The sequence below is a fragment of the Rhinopithecus bieti genome, unplaced genomic scaffold (genome assembly GCF_001698545.2).
Source record: "Rhinopithecus bieti isolate Rb0 unplaced genomic scaffold, ASM169854v2 scaffold_574, whole genome shotgun sequence".
Taxonomy (NCBI): domain Eukaryota; kingdom Metazoa; phylum Chordata; class Mammalia; order Primates; family Cercopithecidae; genus Rhinopithecus; species Rhinopithecus bieti.
Window position 1 is genome coordinate 3417712 of NW_016803605.1, and position 18900 is coordinate 3436611.

The window sequence follows — 18900 nt, forward strand, 5'->3', positions numbered from 1 at the left end:
TTTTGGGGGGGGATGGAGTTTTGCTCTTGTTGCCCAAGCCAGAGTGCAATGGCATGATCTCGGCTCACTGCAACCTCCACCTCCCAGGTTCAAGCAGTTCTCCTGCCTCAGCCTCCCGAGTAGCTGGGATTACAGCTGTGCACCACCACGCCCAGCTAATTTTTTGTATTTTTAATAGAAATGGGGTTTCACCAACATGGTGAAACCAGCCAGGCTGGTCTCGAACTCTTGACCTCAGATGATCCACCCACCTTGGCCTCCCAAAGTGTTGGATTATAGGCATGAGCCACTGCACCCGGCACTTCCTTCCTTTTCATGGCTAGATCAGACTCCGGTGTGTAGATGGGCCGCGTTTCCTGGCGGATGGAACACTCTCCCACTTTTGTGGCTGGAGTGGATATTCAGTCTCCTGGGTTGAGAGTATGCAGAGACCCTGGGCTTGGGTTCCTTCCTGACCACATCACTCTCCATTCTCTGCAGACCCCTCTCCTCGACGACCCTGTCTTCATCCACCCCAGCTCCGTCCTTTTCAAAGAGCTCCCCGAGTTTGTGGTCTACCAGGAAATCGTGGAGACCACCAAGATGTACATGAAAGGTGCTGAGGCCTGGGGACAGCCCCTTGTCCCCCGGTGGTGGCTCTGATGGGGGTGTGGCTGGGACCCTGGGGCAGAGACATGGGAGCCCCTCCCACGGAGGGTGCCGCTGTAACCCCAGCTTCCTCCCCCGGCCCCCAGGCGTCTCTAGCGTGGAGGTCCAGTGGATCCCGGCCCTGCTGCCCTCTTACTGCCAGTTTGACAAGCCCCTGGAGGAGCCAGCCCCTACCTACTGCCCCGAGCGGGGGCGGGTGCTGTGTCACCGAGCCAGCGTGTTCTGTGAGTTGGGGCGGTGTCCCAGGCAACTTGAGCCTCCCGCAGCCCTGGGCTTCTCGGACGCGTGGCCCTGTCCCCTGCCCCGGACGTGTGTGTCTTGGGTGGGGCAGGGATGGGACTCAGCGGTCAGCTACAAGAGGGTCCCTGGCGCACTGACTCCTGTCCTCCAGATCGCGTGGGCTGGCCGCTCCCCGCCATCGAGGTGAATTTTCCAGAGGGCATTGACTGCTACAAGCACTTTGCCCGGTTCCTGCTGGAAGGACAGGTAGGTGGCACAGCGGCTCCAGGCCCTCATCTCAGGTACCGTGGGCGGCAGCAGCCCGGGCCTCACCCCTTCCTCTGGTCTCTCATCAGGTCTTCCGCAAGCTGGCCTCATACCAGAGCTGTCTGCTGTCCAGCCCCAGCACCATGCTGAAGACGTGGGCCAGGTACTGCCTTCAGTGGGAGCCTTGCAGTGGGCAGGAGGGGTCAGAGGCCTGAATGACCTCCCCAGGGCTGCCGGGACAGAGCACCACACACGGGGAGGCTTAAAAGATCCGAAGCGTGTGCTCAGCTGTGAAGGCTGCAGGGCCACGCTCTGTGCAGTGGCTTTCGGGGAGGGTCCCTCTTACCTCTGCCGGCCTCCTGGGCTTGTGGCCACATCACTGCAGTCTCTGCCTCCATCTTCATGTGGCCTCTCTCTGTGTGTCTCTAGTCTCCCTCCCTGTGCTCTCTCCTTATAAGGAACCAGTCATCGGATTCAGGGTCCACCCTACTCCAGGGTGACCTCTCCTTAACTTAAAAGGTCATTTGCAATGACCCTCTTTCCATATAAGGTCACACGCTGATGTTCTTGGTGGGCATGAATCTGGGGTAGGGGAGACACTAGGCAGCTCCCCGAGAGCTGCCAGGTTTCAGTGGGAGGCATCCTGGCCCTGGGGACTTCCTCCCAGCAGAGCAGATCCCTGCCCCATCCCGCCCACCACCTCTGCTTCAGGGCTTACCCTTGCCCTCCACCTCCTCCTTCTGCTCTCCTCCTGCCTGTGGTCCAGACCCACAGACACCTCCCCCTTCCTGGGACTGGCGGAGCCTGTGGTGCAGGGGTTTGGAGCACTGGAGGCAGATCTGAAGGTGCAGGCAGGTGCCAGGGACTCAAGATGGGGTGTGGGGCACAGCACCTGCTGCTGGGCTGTCAGGAGCAGCGTCAGTCACCCAGCTCACATTTTCCAGTGCGGCCCTGTCCCAGGCATGTTCTCGGGGCTGGGATACAGACACGGTCTCTGTCCCACAGTGGCGTCGCTCGGCCCCAGAGGGACAGAGCAGGACATGAGTGAGGCCTCGATGGGCTTGGGGTGGAGTGCGACTGGGCTGGTCGGGGAGAGCCTCACTGGGCAGATTCAGAGGAGGCAGGGCTGGAGCTGGGCACAAATCTGGAGGAAGGTTCTAGATGAGACAAGTTGCATGCACAGAGCAGCCTTGGTGGGCAAGGAATGTGGACCAGAGGCAGCCAGGGTGGATGGGAGGAGTTGGGATCTAGAGCCTTCTGTCCCAGGATGATTAGGGGAAGGGGACCCTTTGCCTTCTCTTTTATTTTATTATTATTATTTATTTTTTAGAAGGCCTGTCTAGAGAATTTGGGTTTTTTTGCTTTTGAGTTTTGTTTGTTTGCTTGTTTGTTTGAGACAGAGTTTTATTCTTGTTGCCCAGGTTAGAGTGCAATGGCGCAATCTCTGCTCACTGCAGCCTCTACCTCCCGAGTTCAAGTGATTCTCCTGCCTCAGCCTCCTGAGTAGCTGGGATTACGGGCACACGCCACCATGCCCGGCAAATATTTTTGGATTTTTAGTAGAGATAGGGTTTCACCATGTTAGCCAAGCTGGTCTCGAACTCCTGGCCTCAGGTGATCCACCTGCCTCAGCCTCCCAAAGTGCTGGGATTACAGGCGTGAGCCACCACGCCCAGCCAATTTGTTTGTTTTTGAGACAAGGTCTTGCCCTGTCACCCAGGCTGGAGTGCAGTGGTATAATCATGGCTCACTACAGCCCCCAACTCCCGGGCTCAAGGGATCCTCCTACTTCAGCCTCCTGAGTAACTGGGGCTACAGGTGCATGTCACCATGCCCAGCCAGCTCTTCACCCTCCGGGGTGGGGCTGGTGGGGTGGTGATGCCTGCCCTGTTTTCAGGCCCCCAGCAGCAGCCAGTCTGTGCCCTGGCTGCCTGCCACCAACCTGCATCCCTGCCCCACAGGCTGCAGCCCCGGACGGAGAGCCTCCTGCGAGCCCTGGTTGCAGAGAAGGCTGACTGCCGTGAAGCCTTGCTGGCCACTTGGAAGAAAAACCCCAAATGTGAGTTTGACCAGGGCCAAGGGGTGGAAGTGGACGGGATGGGGTCACCGAAGCAGAGGCTTTGTGCTTTGTGCACAGTCAACTCTGGCTTGGCAGAGGGATCTGGCCCCATGGCTGCTGCCAGCTTCCTGCCATCCCAGGAGAGTCCCTGAGCCCAGGGTCACCCTGACGCTATCCTCCTTCCCTCCCCTGCAGACCTGCTGGCAGAGTACTGTGAGTGGCTTCCACAGGCCATGCACCCTGATATCGAGAAAGCCTGGCCCCCCACCACTGACCACTGACCGGACACCTGGCTGGAGGGCCGAGGACTGGAGAGCTGGCAGCAGCCTGTCACCCTGCGACCGTCACCGCCTGGCGTGGGCTTCATGGCCTGCTCTCAGGAAGCAGGTCAAACCCTGGGAACCCTCGTCCATGAGAACTCGATCCTGTATGAAGCGTGCTGCTGCCCGTGCCATCCGGCCTGGGGGTGACTTTTTCAACTGTTTATTACATGGTGGATGATGATTTCATCTCACATGCTGGACGCTGTTCTGTTCAGTGTGCTCTTTGGACTACATTAGTCCCCTGTGGAGCAGCAGGGCCGGAGGTCTCTGCAGTCCCTTCCCCGCCCGCCCTACCAGAAGGCCAAGGAGGCACGTGGAAGACTTATCCTTCCTGCAATTCTTCCCTCTAGAGTCAAGGAGGGCCGCCCAGCCCTGGCCTCACAACCATCCCAGATGTTAGGTGAGCCACTGAGCTCTGCCTTGACCTTGAGGGGCCCGGCTCGGGGCCCCCAGGCTCCATGCCTTCTTGGGAGGGTGGACACCAGCACCTTTCCTGTGTTACGGCTGCAGGGAGTGGGCATCTCGTCTGCCTGTGGTCAGCTCTCAGATGGCAGGGAGCGGAGCTGACCTTGGCCGTGCTTGGTCACCACTGCCATGCCGCAGAGGATGGGCCTAGCTAGGCTGGGGCCACAGGACTATTCTGTTGGCCTTGAATGGGGACTGCAGAACCCTCAGTTTGTCTCCCTTGTTCCTCTGTGGCCGAGGTGGGAGGGGAAGGGTGGGGTAGGTCCCCCAGCAAGAGAGACAGGAGCACCCCAGACAGGACCAAGGAGTCGGGAGGCCCCTGCCCTTCTGTCCTCCATGGTGAGGGCGCAGACGTCTCCCCAGAGCCCAGCGCTCGCAGGATGGATTCCGCTCCTGGCTTTGCTTCTGCGGCTTTGGTGGAGACCGTTATGGAATAAAATGTTCCTTGCACCCAGATTATTTTGTGGAATGCGCTTGGGGAAGGACACCCAGGTGGCGAGTGTGCTGTCGTGGGACGTGGCCTGGTGGCCGACCTGCCTTCCCAGTACTGCCATCTGCTCTAAGGAGGCCTCTCCTCGCTGGGTTTACTTACCTCCCTGGCTGCTCTCGAAGCCCGAGCAGCTCCCTCTCCCCACCTGCCCCATAGCCGAGATGGCAGCCCGGCACTTCTCACTCCAGGTTCCTCCCCAGGAGCCCAAGGCAGGGCCGTGAGCCAGGGCCCTGCAGACACGTTTGCTTAACCCGCCCAGTGATTAAGGAAGACTTGAATTCCTCACTAACATGTAGAATTGAGCTGTTTCCCACTCAAAAGTACTGACCTCCAGCTTTCCTGAAATCCCACCGCACATGGGCTGGCAATTCTGAGATGAAAGCGGAAGCCATCGTTCCCACCGCGGTCTCAGGCGCCGGGGCAGCCTCCTCAGGGACGTCCCTGCCTCCTCATCGCACTCCACGGCCACAGCAAAGCGTCCACAGTTGTAATTAGGCGATGCTTTTTTAAAAAATGTTACGTAATTAACATACCATAAAATTCACCATTTTAAGGTATACAGTTGCTTTTAGTATATCACAGTTGTGCAACCATTACCATGACCTGATTCCAGAGCATTTTTATAGCCCTAAAAAGATACCCCGTACCCATCAGCAGTCTGCCCCATTTCTCCCAGTTTCCCCAGCTCCAGGCCCCACGAATCTACTTTCTGTCTCTGGATTTGCGCTTTCTGGACATTGATCTCTTCTGTTGCTTTTATTTATTTATTTTTGTTGTGGGTTTTTTGTTTGTTTGTTTTAGAAATGTACCATTTTATTACAAAGAGGCTCGCAAAACTGAAAATCGTATCTCAAAAAGGAAACTAGACTAGCAACCTCCACCTGCAGAATTAGGAGAAGACGGGGGCAGGCAGTGTTTCTTGGCTCACTTGAGGCCAGTGGGAAGGTATGAAAACAGGCTGATGTTACATTAGGAGCCTGAAAAGAACAGGAAATCCTTGAAGACCCAGCTACCCCTTCTAGAATGTTCAATAAGGGCACCTTTCCAAAGGTATTAAGCAGGCACTTGGCATTTCAGGATTTTGTCTTATGGTTGCATAAAAGTATCCCTTTCACCCAGACCTGGCACCCTTTATGGTTCAAAGTTAAGAACTGGGAAGAATGGGTGGCATGGCAGCCCCTGGAAGAGCTCACCCAGCACAGCTGCCCTGGGCTCAGGGCCTTGGTTTCTGTCCCTGGGGATATTTATATTTAATAGATTTTTATATAAATACATAGAGAAATAGAAAATATAAAATCTGAGGGGTTGGGGGAGAAAGGTGAGGGACTCAGCAGGAAGCCAGAACTTGACAGGTCTGTTCAGGCCAACTTGACCTCCTCCTTGACCCCTTTGGCTTCTGGCTTCTCCTCCTTGGTTTTCTCCTCTTCTGTGACTTCTTTCTTCTCCTCTGGGTCTTTCTCTCTTTCATCCTCCGTTTTGACTCTCTTGGCTTTTTTGAAGTTGGAAGAGCTCTTGCGGCCCCCCTCTCCCTCCTCCTCAGAATCGGAGAACTCTTCCTCACAGGCAGTTCGTTTGTCAGAGGAGCAGATTGAGATGCGCTTGTCAGGGTCGTCTTCGTCCTCATCGCCACTCTCCTCAGGGATGGCGTCCTCAGGAATCGCCTGCATTTGGACCCCAGGTGCATGCGGCAGCATTCTAAGGTTCTCAAACAGTCGCTGTTTGATCTTCTCCGGGTGCTCATTGGTGCTCTGGTTAGTCATATTGGAAGGACTGATGTGGAGCTTGAAATCTGGTCCAAAGTATTCAAAGTAGTCGTTGTATGGAAGCTCATTAGGGATCTCTATAACCAGGGCCACAGCTGTCTAGTGTGTCCAGCACTGGGCAACACTACGAATGGTGTAACCACCACCTCCCAGCATCAGCATAGGCAGGTTAAAGCTCTTGACAAGTTCCACACACTTGGCGTGCCCTTTGATGGTTAGACTGAAGCAACCTAACCGATCCCCAGATAGGGAGTCTGAGCCACACTCTAAGGCCACCGCACTAGGCTGGAACATCTCCATTACTTTGGACATGACTGGCTTGAAAATGGCCTCATAGGACTCGTCATCAATCCTGTCTCGGAGCGGGTAGTTAACAGCATAATACTTGCCTTTGCCAGCCCCGATATCCCGTAGGTCCCCAGTTCCTGGGAAGTACTCTCCATACTTAGGAAAGGACACAGTCATGACCCGGTCTGTGGTATAGAAGGCCTCTTCCACGCTGTCGCCATGGTGAATATCAGTGTCAATATACAGCACCCTCTGGTGATACTTTAGCAGTTCCAGGATGGCCAAGACGACGTCATTGACGTAACAGAAGCCAGATGCCTCAGACTTCCTTGCATGGTGCAGGCCCCCAGCCCAATTCACAGCGATGTCCGTCTGCTGCTTATTAAGTTTCACAGCACTTGCCACAGAACCACCAGTAGACAACTGACAGAATTCAAACAGGCCATCGAATACCGGACAGTCCTCACCAATGTTGAATCTCTGCATCTGCTTGCTGTACTCCGACATGTTATCTGGACGGATGGAGTGCAAGAATTTAATGTAGTCATCGCTGTGATGACTGCACACAGCGATGTCATCTCCTCAGCATTGGCTTTGTAAGCGTGATGGATTTCCATTTTTCGGTAGAGACCATAGTTGGGCAGCAAATGATGAGTCATGCGGATTCGGTGAGGCTTCACTGGGTGGCTTGTCCGTAGTAGTAATTTCCAACATCCCCGTCATAATAGTAACAGACTTTCCTCCAGGTGCCCTGCTTCTGCGCCATCTTGCTCGCCTGCCATCCCTACCATCAGTCCTCCCGCCCGCTGCTCCGCTCCTTGTTTGTTTTTTGTTTGTTTTTTTGAGACAGAGTCTCGCTCTGTTACCAAGCTGGACTGCATTGGGGCAACCTCGGCTCACTGCAACCTCCGCCTCCCGGGTTCAAGCGATTCTCTTGCTTCAGCCTCCCGAGTAGCCGGGACTACAGGCACGTGCCACCACACCCAACTAATTTTTATATTTTAAGTAGAGACGGGGTTTCACCATGTTGGCCAGGATGGTCTTGATCTCTTGACCTCGTGATCCACCCGCCTCCGCCTCCCAAAGTGCTGGGATTACAGGGGTGAGCCACCGCGCCTGGTTTGTTGGTTGTTTTTTTGAAAGGATCTTACTCTGTCATTCAGGCTGGAGTGCAGTGGTGCGATCCTAGTTCACTGCAGCCTCCATCTCCTGGGTTCAAGTGATCCTTCTACCTCCCAAATAGCTGGGACTACAGGCACACTCCACCATACTGGGCTACAATTTTCAGTAGAGGCAGCTCTTGCTATGTTGCCCAGGCTGGTCTTGAGCTCCTGAAGTACTTAATTCCTTCCTATGGCTGGATAATACCCCAGTGTATGGATAGACCACATTTTTATTTGTTTCCATCTTTTGGCTATTGTGAATAGAGCTGCTGTGAATATTTATGTACAGGTTTTTGTGTGAATGTATATTTTCCATTCTCTTGGGTATATACCTAGGAGTAAAAAAAAAAAAAAAAAAAAAAAAAAAAAAAAAAAAAAAACAAGAGCACCATTGCCTGGCCAATGTCATTTAGCTTTTATTTGTTTATTTTTTTTGAGACAAAGTCTCACTCTGTCACCAAGGCTGGAGTGGATTGATGCGATCTCAGCTTACTGCAACCTCCGCCTCCAGGGTTCAAGCGATTCTCCTGCCTCAGCCTCCTGAGTTACTGGGATTAAAGGCACGTGCCACCATGCCCAGCTAATTTTTGTAGAGACTATGTTTTTAGAGACAGGGTTTCGCCATGTTGGCCAGGCTGGTCTTGAATGCCTGACATCAGGTGATCCGTCCACCTCTGCCTCCCAAAGTGCTGGGATTACAGGCATGAGCCACTGTGCACAGCTATAGTTTTAGCTTTTACATTTAGATCTTATGCTGGGTATGGTGGCTCATGCCTGTAATCCCAACACTTCAGTATGCCAAGGGTGCAGATCATCTGAGGTCAGGAGTTCGAGACCAGCCTGGCCAACATGGTGAAACCCTGTCTCCACTAAAAACACAAAAACTAGCCGGGCAAGGTGGCAGGTGCCTGTAATCCCAGCTACTTGGGAGGCTGAGGCAGGAAGAGGAGATTGCAATGAGCCGAGATCATGCCATTGCACTCCAGCCTGGGCAACGAGAGCAAAACTTCGTCTCAAAAAATAAAAATAAAAAATGGCCAGGCGTGGTGGCTAACCCCTGTGATCCCAGCACTTTGGGGGACCAAGGCAGGTGGATCATTTGAGGTCAGGAGTTCGAGATTAGCTTGACCTACATAGTGAAACCCCATCGCTACTGAAATACAAAAACTAGCCAGGCGTGGTGGTGAGCGCCTGTAATCCCAGCTTCTTGGGAGGCTGAGGCAGGGGGAGGAGGTTGCAGTAAGTTGAGATCGTGCCATTGCACTCCAGCCTGGGTGATGAGGGCAAAACTGCATCTCAAAAGAAACAAAAACAACAAAAAAAAACTTTCATCCAATTTGAATTAATTTCTGTGTATATGGTGTAAGTTAGGTGGTCAACATTCTTTTGCATGTGGCTCTCCAGTAGTCCCATCGCCATTTGTCAAAGAGGCAGTTCCTTCCCCCACTGAATGGTCTTGTGACCTAAAAGACCCTACTGTCTCTAAAATAGAGACAGTATCTGTCACCCAGGCTGGAGTGCAGTGGCACAATCACTGCAACCTCGACCACCCGGGATCAAGCAATCCTCCCACCTCAGCTGGGACTGAGCTGAGGAGCTGGGACTACAAGCACATGCCATCACACTGAGCTAATTTTAAAATCTGTGGTAGAAAGGGTTTCACTATATTGCCCAGCGCTGGTCTTTTTTGGAGATGAAATCTCACTCTGTTGCCCAGGCTGGAGTGCAGTGGCACTATCTCGGCTCCCAGGTTCAAGTGATTCTCCTGCCTCAGCCTCCCGAGTAGCTGGGACTACAGGCGCCCACCCCCATGCCCGGCTAATTTTTGGTGGAGGTGGGGTTTCACCATGTTGCCCAGGGTGGTCTCAAACTCCTGGGCTCAGGCAATCCACCTGCCTCAGCCTTCCAAAGTGCTAGGATTACAGGTGTGAGCCATTGGGCCCAGCCCCTGGATGGTCTTGAACTCCTTGGTTCAAGCAATCCTCCTGCGTTGGTCTCCCAAAGTGCGGGACACTGCACCTGGCCTGTCCCATTCTTTTTATCAGCTGCAGAACATTCCACAGTATGTAGCACTACCATTGTTTTTAAAATCAGTCCCAGCAATGAGTACTTCCTAACCTGCTACAATGAGCAAAGCTGTGTTGAGCATCTTCATAGATGTGTCATTTCATACCTGGATATATATCTACAAGACAAATGCCAAGAAGTGGGATTGCCAGGTTGAGAGGCTTGGGGATTCTTCCTTTTGAAAAATGGTTAGGTCGCCGGGGCATGGTGGCTTACACCTGTAATGCCAGCATTTTGGGAGGCCCAGGTGGGCGGATCATTTGAGGTCAGGGGTTTGAACCCAGCCTGACCAACATGGTGAAACCCCATCTCTATTAAAAATGCAAAAATTAGCCAGGCATGGTGGCAGTTGCCTGTAATCCCAGCTACTCAGGAGGCTGAGGCAGATCCAGCCTGGTGACAGAGTGAGACTCCATCTCAAAAAAAAAAAGAAATGGATGAACACTTCGGCATGCGAGCACCGCCTTTTCTTGCTTTCCTGGACAACAAGAGTGAAACTCCATCTGAAAGAAAAAAAGAAAAAAGAAAAATGGTTAGGTTGTCCTCCTTGGAATTTGTGTCCCAGATCAGATCACGTCACCACCCTGCTTTATTTTTTGGTTTTTTGCTTTCTTTTTCTTTTTTTTTTTTTGAGACAGAGTTTTGCTCTTGTTGCCCAAGCAGGAGTGCAATGACATGATCTCAGCTCACTGCAACCTCCACCTCCCGGGTTCAAGTGATTCTCCTGTCTCAGCCTCCCAAGTAGCTGGGATTACAGGTGAGCACCACCACGCCTGGCTAATTTTTTGTATTTTAGTAGAAACAGGGTTTCGCCATGTTAGTCAGGCTGGTCTCGAACTCCTGACCTCAGGTGATATGCCCACCTAGGCCTCCTAAAGTGCTGGGATTACAGGCATGAGCTACCATGCCCGGCCACCATCCTGCTTTAAAGCCCTATAAAGAGTCTCCATTACCCAAGGGATCAAGGCCAACTCGAACGTGGCCTCCAAGACTGGATATGCACAAGCACTCCACTCACACCACACCCAAGGGCCAACCTGCCCTCCTTCCACCTTCCCCGAAGCAGCTCCGTTGGCCTTCGCAGGTGCGGTTCCCTCTCCCAGGGTGCTCTGAGCCTAACTCCTGCTCCCTCTGGCTTCTCACCTTCAGAGGCAAGCCCATCTGGACGCCTCCCCAGGGAGGGTGGCCTGCCTGCCACCCACTCTGGACAGCAAGCCCAGTGATAGCAGATCTTCTGTCTTGCTTACCATCCTGGGTACCCAAAACATGGGAGGGGAAATATTAAAAAGTAAATTGCAATGAATATTTATAAGAACACTGGAAAAAGCTTTCAAAATTAAACAAGGCCAGGCATGGTGGCTCATGCCTATAATCCCAGCACTTTGGGAGGCTGAGGCTGGTGGATCACTTGAAGCCAGGAGTTCAAGACCAGCCTGGCCAACATGGTGAAACCCTGTCTCTACTAAAAATACAAAAATTAGCCAGTGTGGTGGCAGGCGCCTGTAATCCCAGCTACTTGGGAGGCTGAGGCAGGAGAATCACTTGAACCTGGGAGACAGAAGTTGCAGTGAGCCAAGATCAAGCCACTGCTCTCCAGCCTGGGCGACAGAGTGAGATCCTGTCTCAAAAAACAAAGCAAAACAAACAAAAACAAAGTTAAACAAACATCCCAGAAACTATAAAGGAAAGGGAAGACATTTTACCTTATTGAAATCTTACATTGACTTAGTAAATTGTATAAACAAAGTTAGAAGATGAAAGAATAGATGAAAAATACTGTAAAACATGATAAACAGCATCATGCTATTGGATGAGCTATTACAATTTGGTGAGAAAAACACAATGGGGAAAGGCCATGAAGAAATTAGTTGCTACATCTAGGCCGGGCGCGGTGGCTCATTCCTGTAATCCCAGCACTTTGGGAGGCCGAGGCGGGCGGATCACAAGGTCAGACGAGGTCAGAAGTTTGAGACCAGCCAGGCCAACATGGTGAAACCCCATCTCTACTAAAAATGCAAAAATTAGCTGGGCGTGGTGGTGGGCGCCTGCAATCCCAGCTACTTGGGAGGCTGAGGCAGGAAAATCACTTGAAACCAGAAGGCAGAAGTTGCAGTGAGCCGAGATTGTGCCACTGCACTCTAGTCTGGGCAACAAGAGCAAAACTCCATCTCAAAAAAAGCAAAAAACAAAACAAAAACTACATCTAAGGTCGAGTGCAGTGGCTCATACCTGTCATCCCAGCACTTTGGGAGGCCGAGGCAAATAAATCACCTGAGGCCAGGAGTTCGAGACCAACGTGGCCAACATGGCGAAACACCATCTCGAATAAAAAAATACAAAAATTAGCCAGGCATAGTGGCACACACTGGTAATACCAGCTACTCGAGGGCCTGAGGGATGAGAATCATTTAAACCCAGGAAGTGGAGGTTGTGGAGATTTGAGATCGTGCCACTGCACTCCAGCCTGGATGACAGAGTGAGATTCCCATCTGGAAAACAAAAACAAAAAACAAAACAAAAAACTGCATCTGCATGGCTGGTAGATACCTGAAAACATGTACACCCTAGAAAGTGGGCAGGAGAAAAGCAAAGAAATAATTCAGTTCTACTTCCTACCCAACAGATTTGGAAAAATTAGGAATCGTGGCCACACCCAATGCTGAAATTATAAGGAAAAGAGCACCTTCACACATTGTTAGAGGATATGTAAGTTGCCACAGCCCTTAGAAAAAATCCAGCAATATTTATTTATTTTTTTAATGTATTTTTTCTGAGACAGAGTCTTGCTCTGTTGCCCAGGCTGGAGTGTAGTGGCGCGATCTCTGCTCACTGCAACCTCTGCCTCCCGAGTTCAAGTGATTCTCCTGCCTCAGCCTCCCAAGTAGCTGGGACTACAAGTGTGTGCCACCACACCCAGCTAATTTTTTGTATTTTTAGTAGAGATGAAGTTTCACCATGTTGGCTAGGCTGGTCTCAAACTCCTGACCTCTGGTGATCTGCCCACCTGGCCCTTCCAAAGTGCTGGGATTACAGGCATAAGCCACCACGCCTGGCCGAAAATCTAGCAGTATTTAAAATAAACCAGGCATGGTGGTTTACGCCTGTAATCCCAGCACTTTGAAAGGCTGAGGTGAGAGAATCACTTAAGGTCAGGATTTCCAGACCAGCCTGGACAATATAGCGACACCCCTGTCTCTATGAAAAAGAAAAAGAAAAAAAAAGAAAGAAAGAAAATAAAAATGTTTGCTGGAGGTGGTGAAGTATACCTGTAGTCTCAGCTGCTGGGAGGCTGAGGTGGGAGGATCGCTTGAGCCCAGGATTTGGAGGCTGCAGTGAGCTATGATCGCACCACTGCATTCCAGCCTGGGCGACAGAGAAGTACGTTTTGAAAAGTGTCCATGCCCTTTGACCCTGCATTGCTCCCTGTGGAAATCTGTCCCATGGAGATACCGGCGCCAGAAGGCAAGGAAAGTGCATGTACCAGATGACTGACTACAACACTTCAGTGAGAGGAAACAAAATTACCCGAATCGCTAGGAGGAATGGTAATAAAGCATGCTACCCCTGCGTTAGGAAATACTATGCAACCACGTCCAGAATTTGTCCTGAACTCCACCATGCTCGCACCTCCTCTGCCGCACCTCTGGAGGAAGTCTCCATCAGCTCTCTGGGCGGTGGCTGCACCTCCTTCCCTGTCTCCCCACATCCACCCACGCCCAGGGTGTATTCTCCGCATGGCAGCCAGAGGGAGCCTTTTCAAACCTGAATCTGGTCCGGTTCCCCTGCGTCAGGCCTTCCAATGTCTTCGAAGGTAAAGTTCATCCTCATTCACTAAGCTCCGGGGCAGGGCTTTCTTCCTGCCCCTTCAACACAGAGCGCCCTTTCTCCAGCCTCAGGGCCTTGGCACCTGCTGTTTCCTCCGCTCCACGCATTGTTTCTGCAGGGGCCTTCCCTGGCAGCTAATCTAAAGCAGCCTCCACTCATGCACCCCTGAGTTTCCATCTCATCGCTATTCTTGTCTTCATAAAACGTATCGCTACTTGCTTATTGTTAAGTCTCCGGGACTAGACTATAAAGTCCAAGAAGGCTGAGAAAGCTTGCCTGGCCTGTCTTATCCAGGGATACCAGGGAACGTACACTTTACCCGGCACACAGTAGGTGTCAACGCGTGCACAGAACCTGACATGAGGCCCCAGGAGTTAATGAATGGTCAATTGCAGAACCTTTCTAAGGAATCCAGTGTTTTTCTATCTGTTTGATGAAACAAATAACTGTGAGTGTTCGTTTCAAATGGCATATTGCCGGCCCCGTGGCCGACCTACTGAACGCGGATATCTGGTGGAGGGGCCCAAGGGATTTGTCATTGGGGCAGGGATGTACGCTGGCGCAGGCCCTTCCAAGGGGGCTTTCTTCGCAGGCAGGTTGATGGGGGCTCCCGGGGTCCTCTTCCCAATTTTCCTTTCTGTGTGACTGTAATTTGCAGGAAAAAGGCAGAAAGAAAATCCTGGAGATGCCGGGGATTGAACCCGGGGCCTCATACATGCAAAGCATGCGCTCTACCACTGAGCTACATCCCCTTGCCCTGCATGTCTCATTTCTGGGAATGGTGATACAGAGAGTGCCCTTCGCTCTGCTAGTTCAGGTGTCTTAGTTTCCGAACGTGCAGTGCCTCCAGCCACTCCAAGGGGCCTCTGCCCGCCCTGGGAAAGCTCGGAGGCCAGGGGGCCCGGCAGGAAGCCCGGATGACCCGCAAAGGGTAGGAAGGACAGCCGGAGAACGCTACGGTCTTAGAGACTGAGCTGCAATAAAACCAGCTGTGGCTTGTCCTCGTTAGTATAGTGGTGAGTATCCCCGCCTGTCACGCGGGAGACCGGGGTTCGATTCCCCGACGGGGAGGCTAACTGAACTGAAGTTTTGAAATACAGAAGGGGAAACCTTGTTGGCCATGCTTTACATTGTTCCAAAATATACTGAGTAGGTATACGAGGATGTGCATGTCCCAGGTGTGCCCGCAACACTGTGAATTAGGGCCCTTTCGAGGATTCATTGCCCTCCAAGGAGAGCTGGGGGGAAGAAAAAAGAGGGTGCTCAGCAGTGTGCACAATAGGTTCATTTTTATGTCAAAAAATTATAGATATGCACACAAATATGTGAGTATTTTCATGTTTCTGATTAGCATCATGGTAACAACAGCAGCAGCAGCCACCAACAATATACAGTTCTTAACATGTGCGGGGCAGTATTGGTAAACGCTTTAGTGTTCACGCATTACATCCTCAAGCATCCTACCAACGTGTCGTTTTCTCCACATCAGACCGAGGAAATACAAGCACAGATAGAGGCTCCGTGGCCCGCCCAAGGGCTCATCAGTCACAATCAACTGTAGACCTAGGGGGCCTTTGGGGAGAAGGACTTGGGTGGTGGATGGGAGTAACTCTTTGACTTTCCATTTCTGTACCTTTCTGGACTTTTGGAATTCTATTTTTCTCCCTTTTTTTTTTTCTTATTCGATTTTTTTCAGAATGATACGTAGAATTTTAAAAGTCAGATATAACTACTTTTGAAAATAAATGCTTATTCCCCGATGTCTCAGAGAAGAATTACCAATTAGACAAAAAGTTTCCTCAGCAAGGCGACTTTTACTTTCTGCAGAAAGGGTGGTGCCCGTCAACAATTCTGCCACGAGCATACACAAAGTAAAAGAGACATAAGAATATTTATTCCTTATGCATGAGGTCCCTATTTGCTGTGTTTTGACTTCACTGACTGGAGCCAGACCTCACAATTTAAACTAAAACCCGATTAGCTAACAGTTCAAAACTTTTTAAAATACGTAAAGGCAGTGAGGAACAAAAGAAAAAAGGATGTTGCTTAGAAAGGACTTAGAAAAGTAATAATATTCCTAAATAAGGAGGAGTGTAGGCTGCAAGCTGGGACATGCCTGGGTACGTCCAGCACGAATATTTTGACAAAGGTACAAGGACATAGAATATACTACGTGCCTGTGAGCATGTTTAACATAGATACTAAAGTCAGAGTGTCTTTATTCTGTTACATTTGCTACCTAAGGCACCGAGCCCGGCCGTTTCCTTGACTTTTCAAATAAAAATTAAGTTGATGTCGTGGAACATGGACAATGGCTATTTCTTCCGGTAACTGAAGATTATTAAGAACATCAACAACTAGTGTTTCATGAGCAAGTTCCTTACCTTTACTATTAATTAGTTCTCGCTCAGCCTAAAATTTTCCAAATGTATGAGACACCCTGAAGGCATATTTAGAGTCAGTATAGATGGTTCCTACCTGGTTCTGTAAATATTTTAGGGCCTAACTACGTGCGAATAACTTGCAAGCTTGAGCAGACCAACTATTTGGTAATCTTCCTGATTTTACTTTTTTTAATGTCTCTGTATCAATTACAGCATATCCATTATGTTGTGTCCTTTCAATCATCTAGGAGGAGCCAGGGTGGTCTTAAACTCCTGAGCTCAAGCAATCCCTCCGCCTTAGCCTCCCAAAGTGCTAGGATTACAGGTGTGAGCCACCACCTCGCCCAGCCTAATATCTTTATTATAGAAATAATTTTTTTAATCACTAAGAAAAATTCAAAAATATCAATAGATCACAATCAACAGGTAATGAATTTACAGAAGAGGAAAAACGATTCATTAATAAAACTTACAGAAAAGGTTGGCCCTTAGAAGTATTTAAATAGGCCGGGCGCGGTGGCTCAAGCCTGTAATCCCAGCACTTTGGGAGGCCGAGACGGGCGGATCACGAGGTCAGGAGATCGAGACCATCCTGGCTAACACAGTGAAAACCCGTCTCTACTAAAAATACAAAAAACTAGCCGGGCGAGGTGGCGGGCGCCTGTAGTCCCAGCTACTCGGAGGCTGAGGCAGGAGAATGGCGTAAACCCGGGAGGCGGAGCTTGCAGTGAGCTGAGATCCGGCCACTGCACTCCAGTCCGGGCGACAGAGCGAGACTCCGCCTCAAAAAAAAAAAAAAAAAAAAAAAGAAGTATTTAAATAAACGGAAGTAAAACACAAGTTACTACTTTCAACCCATGATGTTGTGAAAGTTGTCAGAATCAAAATGAAGTCATGGATTTTAAGTAAATAAATAAAGGCCGGGCCCGGTGGCTCACACCTGTAATCCCAGCACTTTGGGAGGTCGAGGCGGGCAGATCACGAGGTCAGGAGATCGAGACCATCCTGGCTAACACGGTGAAACCCCGTCTCTACTAAAATACAAAAAATTAGCCAGGCGTGGTGGCGGGCGCCTGTAGTCCCAGCTACTCGGGAGACTGAGGCAGGAGAATGGCGTGAACCTGGGAGGCGGAGCTTGCAGTGAGCTGCTGTCCGGCCGACGCGTCCTCCCGCAGGCCCTGGCGGGGTCAACATTACTGCCACGCCTCGCGCTGCTCAGTTGCGCCCAGGGGATGACCTTTTTCCTTTGCGCAGAGAAGGGAGCTTGAGAAACCCGAGCTCTGAGCCGGGTGGGATTCATTCATTCATGCATGCATGCATTCATTCATTCAGTCAGTCAGTCAATCAGTCAACAAATATTCGTCAAGTCCCTACAACATGCTAGGCACTCTTCTAGGTACTGAGGGACAGAGCGGTGCCCGAGGTAGACGAGGTTCCTGCTCCTCTTGCGTTTGTCATGCTAGCTGGGGAGACAGACAAGGAAAATGATAACGTTAACAATAAATAGTAAGTCCTGGGCCATGTCGGGAAATATGATCAGAGAAGGCTTCTCGGAGGTCGTAGCCTTGCCAGACGAGAAGGCCACCGCAAGCGGTCCCTATTGAACCTGCCTTCTCAGCGTCGGTGCCAAAGACCCGGGGCGGCAAAACGATCAGGAGGATAAAAGAAGGCCCCTACATGCAACGGCTGCCGAAATAGCTCAGTTGGGAGAGCGTTAGACTGAAGATCTAAAGGTCCCTGGTTCGATCCCGGGTTTCGGCAATTTCGCTTTTCCTTCCGGGGAGGGGGGGGGGGAAGCAGGTGCATAGACGGAGCCGATTCTTTACAATTAATTAAACGCTTTTACTTTCTACATTTAAGAAAGCCCCGAGCAGTGTCCACGAGGAGCCGGAGGGGAAGGGAACTCCCCCGCCACTCACCGTTTGGTTAAATCAAATAAGGTCAAGTTTTTCCCGTCTCCACCTTCTTCATGTCTCAAATGCATTTGCTGATGCGTGTTTGTTCATTTTGCTTTCTGTTTTAATATCTGCTTTCTGAACTCTCCTGGCAAAATCAAAGACTGAGCAGGAAACGATCGCCTGAAAATGGCATGAAGTCAAGTCGGACCTGTTGTTTTATGGGAAACACAAGATATTTAATTCTTTGGAACCTGTTTAGGGAAAGCTACATTTACTTTAAGACAGTGACCTGAAAGGAGGCCCTCATGGGCGGTCCTCGTTAGTATAGTGGTGAGTATCCCCGCCTGTCACGCGGGAGACCGGGGTTCGATTCCCCGACGGGGAGGCTTTAAATGTTTTTACCGTTCCTCTGTATTTTTCCTCACTCTTCCTAAGAATAATAAACCCTGCAGGTTAACGGAAATCTGGTTCAGTGGTTGTCTGTGACCTTGCTGCGTGTCACACTGTTACAGAAAAGCAAGAAAAAGGCAATGTTCGCATGCGGAAGTGTTCATCAATTTCTTTCTTTCTTTTTTTTCCGAGATGGAGTCTCGCTGTGCCCCCAGGCTGGCGTGCAGTGGCGCAGTCTCCTCCTCCTCCGTCTCCTGGGTTCAAGCGATTCTCCTTCCTCAGCCTCCCAAGTAGCTGGGACTACAGGCGCGCGCCACCAGGCCCGGCTAATTTTTGTATATTTAGTAGAGATGGGGTTTCACCGCTTTGAAACAGGGGTTTCACGCCTGTAATCCCAGAACTTTGGGAGGCCGAGGTGGGCGGATCAACTGAGGTCGGGAGTTCGAGACAAGACTGACCCACACGGAGAAACCCCATCTCGACTAAAAATACAAAATTAGCTGGGCTTGGTGGCGTGTGCCTATAATCCCAGCTACTGGGGAGGCTGAGGCAGGAGAATCGCTTGCACCTGGGAGGTGGAGGTTGCGGTGAGCCAAGATCACGCCATTGCACTCCAGCCTGGGCAACAAGAGCAAAACTCCGTCTCAAAAA

General features: G+C 51.0%; 1 protein-coding gene, 4 non-coding genes and 1 pseudogene across 6 annotated transcripts in view; 4 read left to right on the forward strand and 2 right to left on the reverse strand.

Annotated features, from left to right (window-relative positions):
* The window catches only part of DHX37 (DEAH-box helicase 37), a 47318-nt gene extending 42881 nt beyond the window's left edge, over positions 1–4437 (forward strand). Inside the window, exons 22-27 of the mRNA XM_017889607.1 lie at positions 481–595; positions 735–872; positions 1040–1134; positions 1224–1297; positions 3096–3193; positions 3389–4437. Of these exons, the coding sequence (XP_017745096.1) occupies positions 481–595; positions 735–872; positions 1040–1134; positions 1224–1297; positions 3096–3193; positions 3389–3474 (606 nt within the window). The 3' untranslated portion in view covers positions 3475–4437. The remainder of the gene's footprint in view (positions 1–480; positions 596–734; positions 873–1039; positions 1135–1223; positions 1298–3095; positions 3194–3388) is intronic.
* A 933-nt stretch (positions 4438–5370) lies between these two features.
* LOC108540519 (histone deacetylase 1 pseudogene) lies at positions 5371–7288 on the reverse strand (annotated as a pseudogene). Its single transcript, XR_001888696.1, has one exon. The product of XR_001888696.1 is annotated as a histone deacetylase 1 pseudogene (transcript).
* A 6969-nt stretch (positions 7289–14257) lies between these two features.
* TRNAA-UGC (transfer RNA alanine (anticodon UGC)) lies at positions 14258–14329 on the reverse strand. Its single transcript has one exon. It is a non-coding gene; the product is annotated as a tRNA-Ala (tRNA).
* Positions 14330–14576: 247 nt separating this feature from the next.
* On the forward strand, positions 14577–14648 carry TRNAD-GUC (transfer RNA aspartic acid (anticodon GUC)). The gene has a single exon. It is a non-coding gene; the product is annotated as a tRNA-Asp (tRNA).
* A 3001-nt stretch (positions 14649–17649) lies between these two features.
* On the forward strand, positions 17650–17722 carry TRNAF-GAA (transfer RNA phenylalanine (anticodon GAA)). The gene has a single exon. It is a non-coding gene; the product is annotated as a tRNA-Phe (tRNA).
* Positions 17723–18172: 450 nt separating this feature from the next.
* Positions 18173–18244, forward strand: TRNAD-GUC (transfer RNA aspartic acid (anticodon GUC)). Its single transcript has one exon. It is a non-coding gene; the product is annotated as a tRNA-Asp (tRNA).
* The last annotated feature ends 656 nt before the right edge of the window (positions 18245–18900 follow it).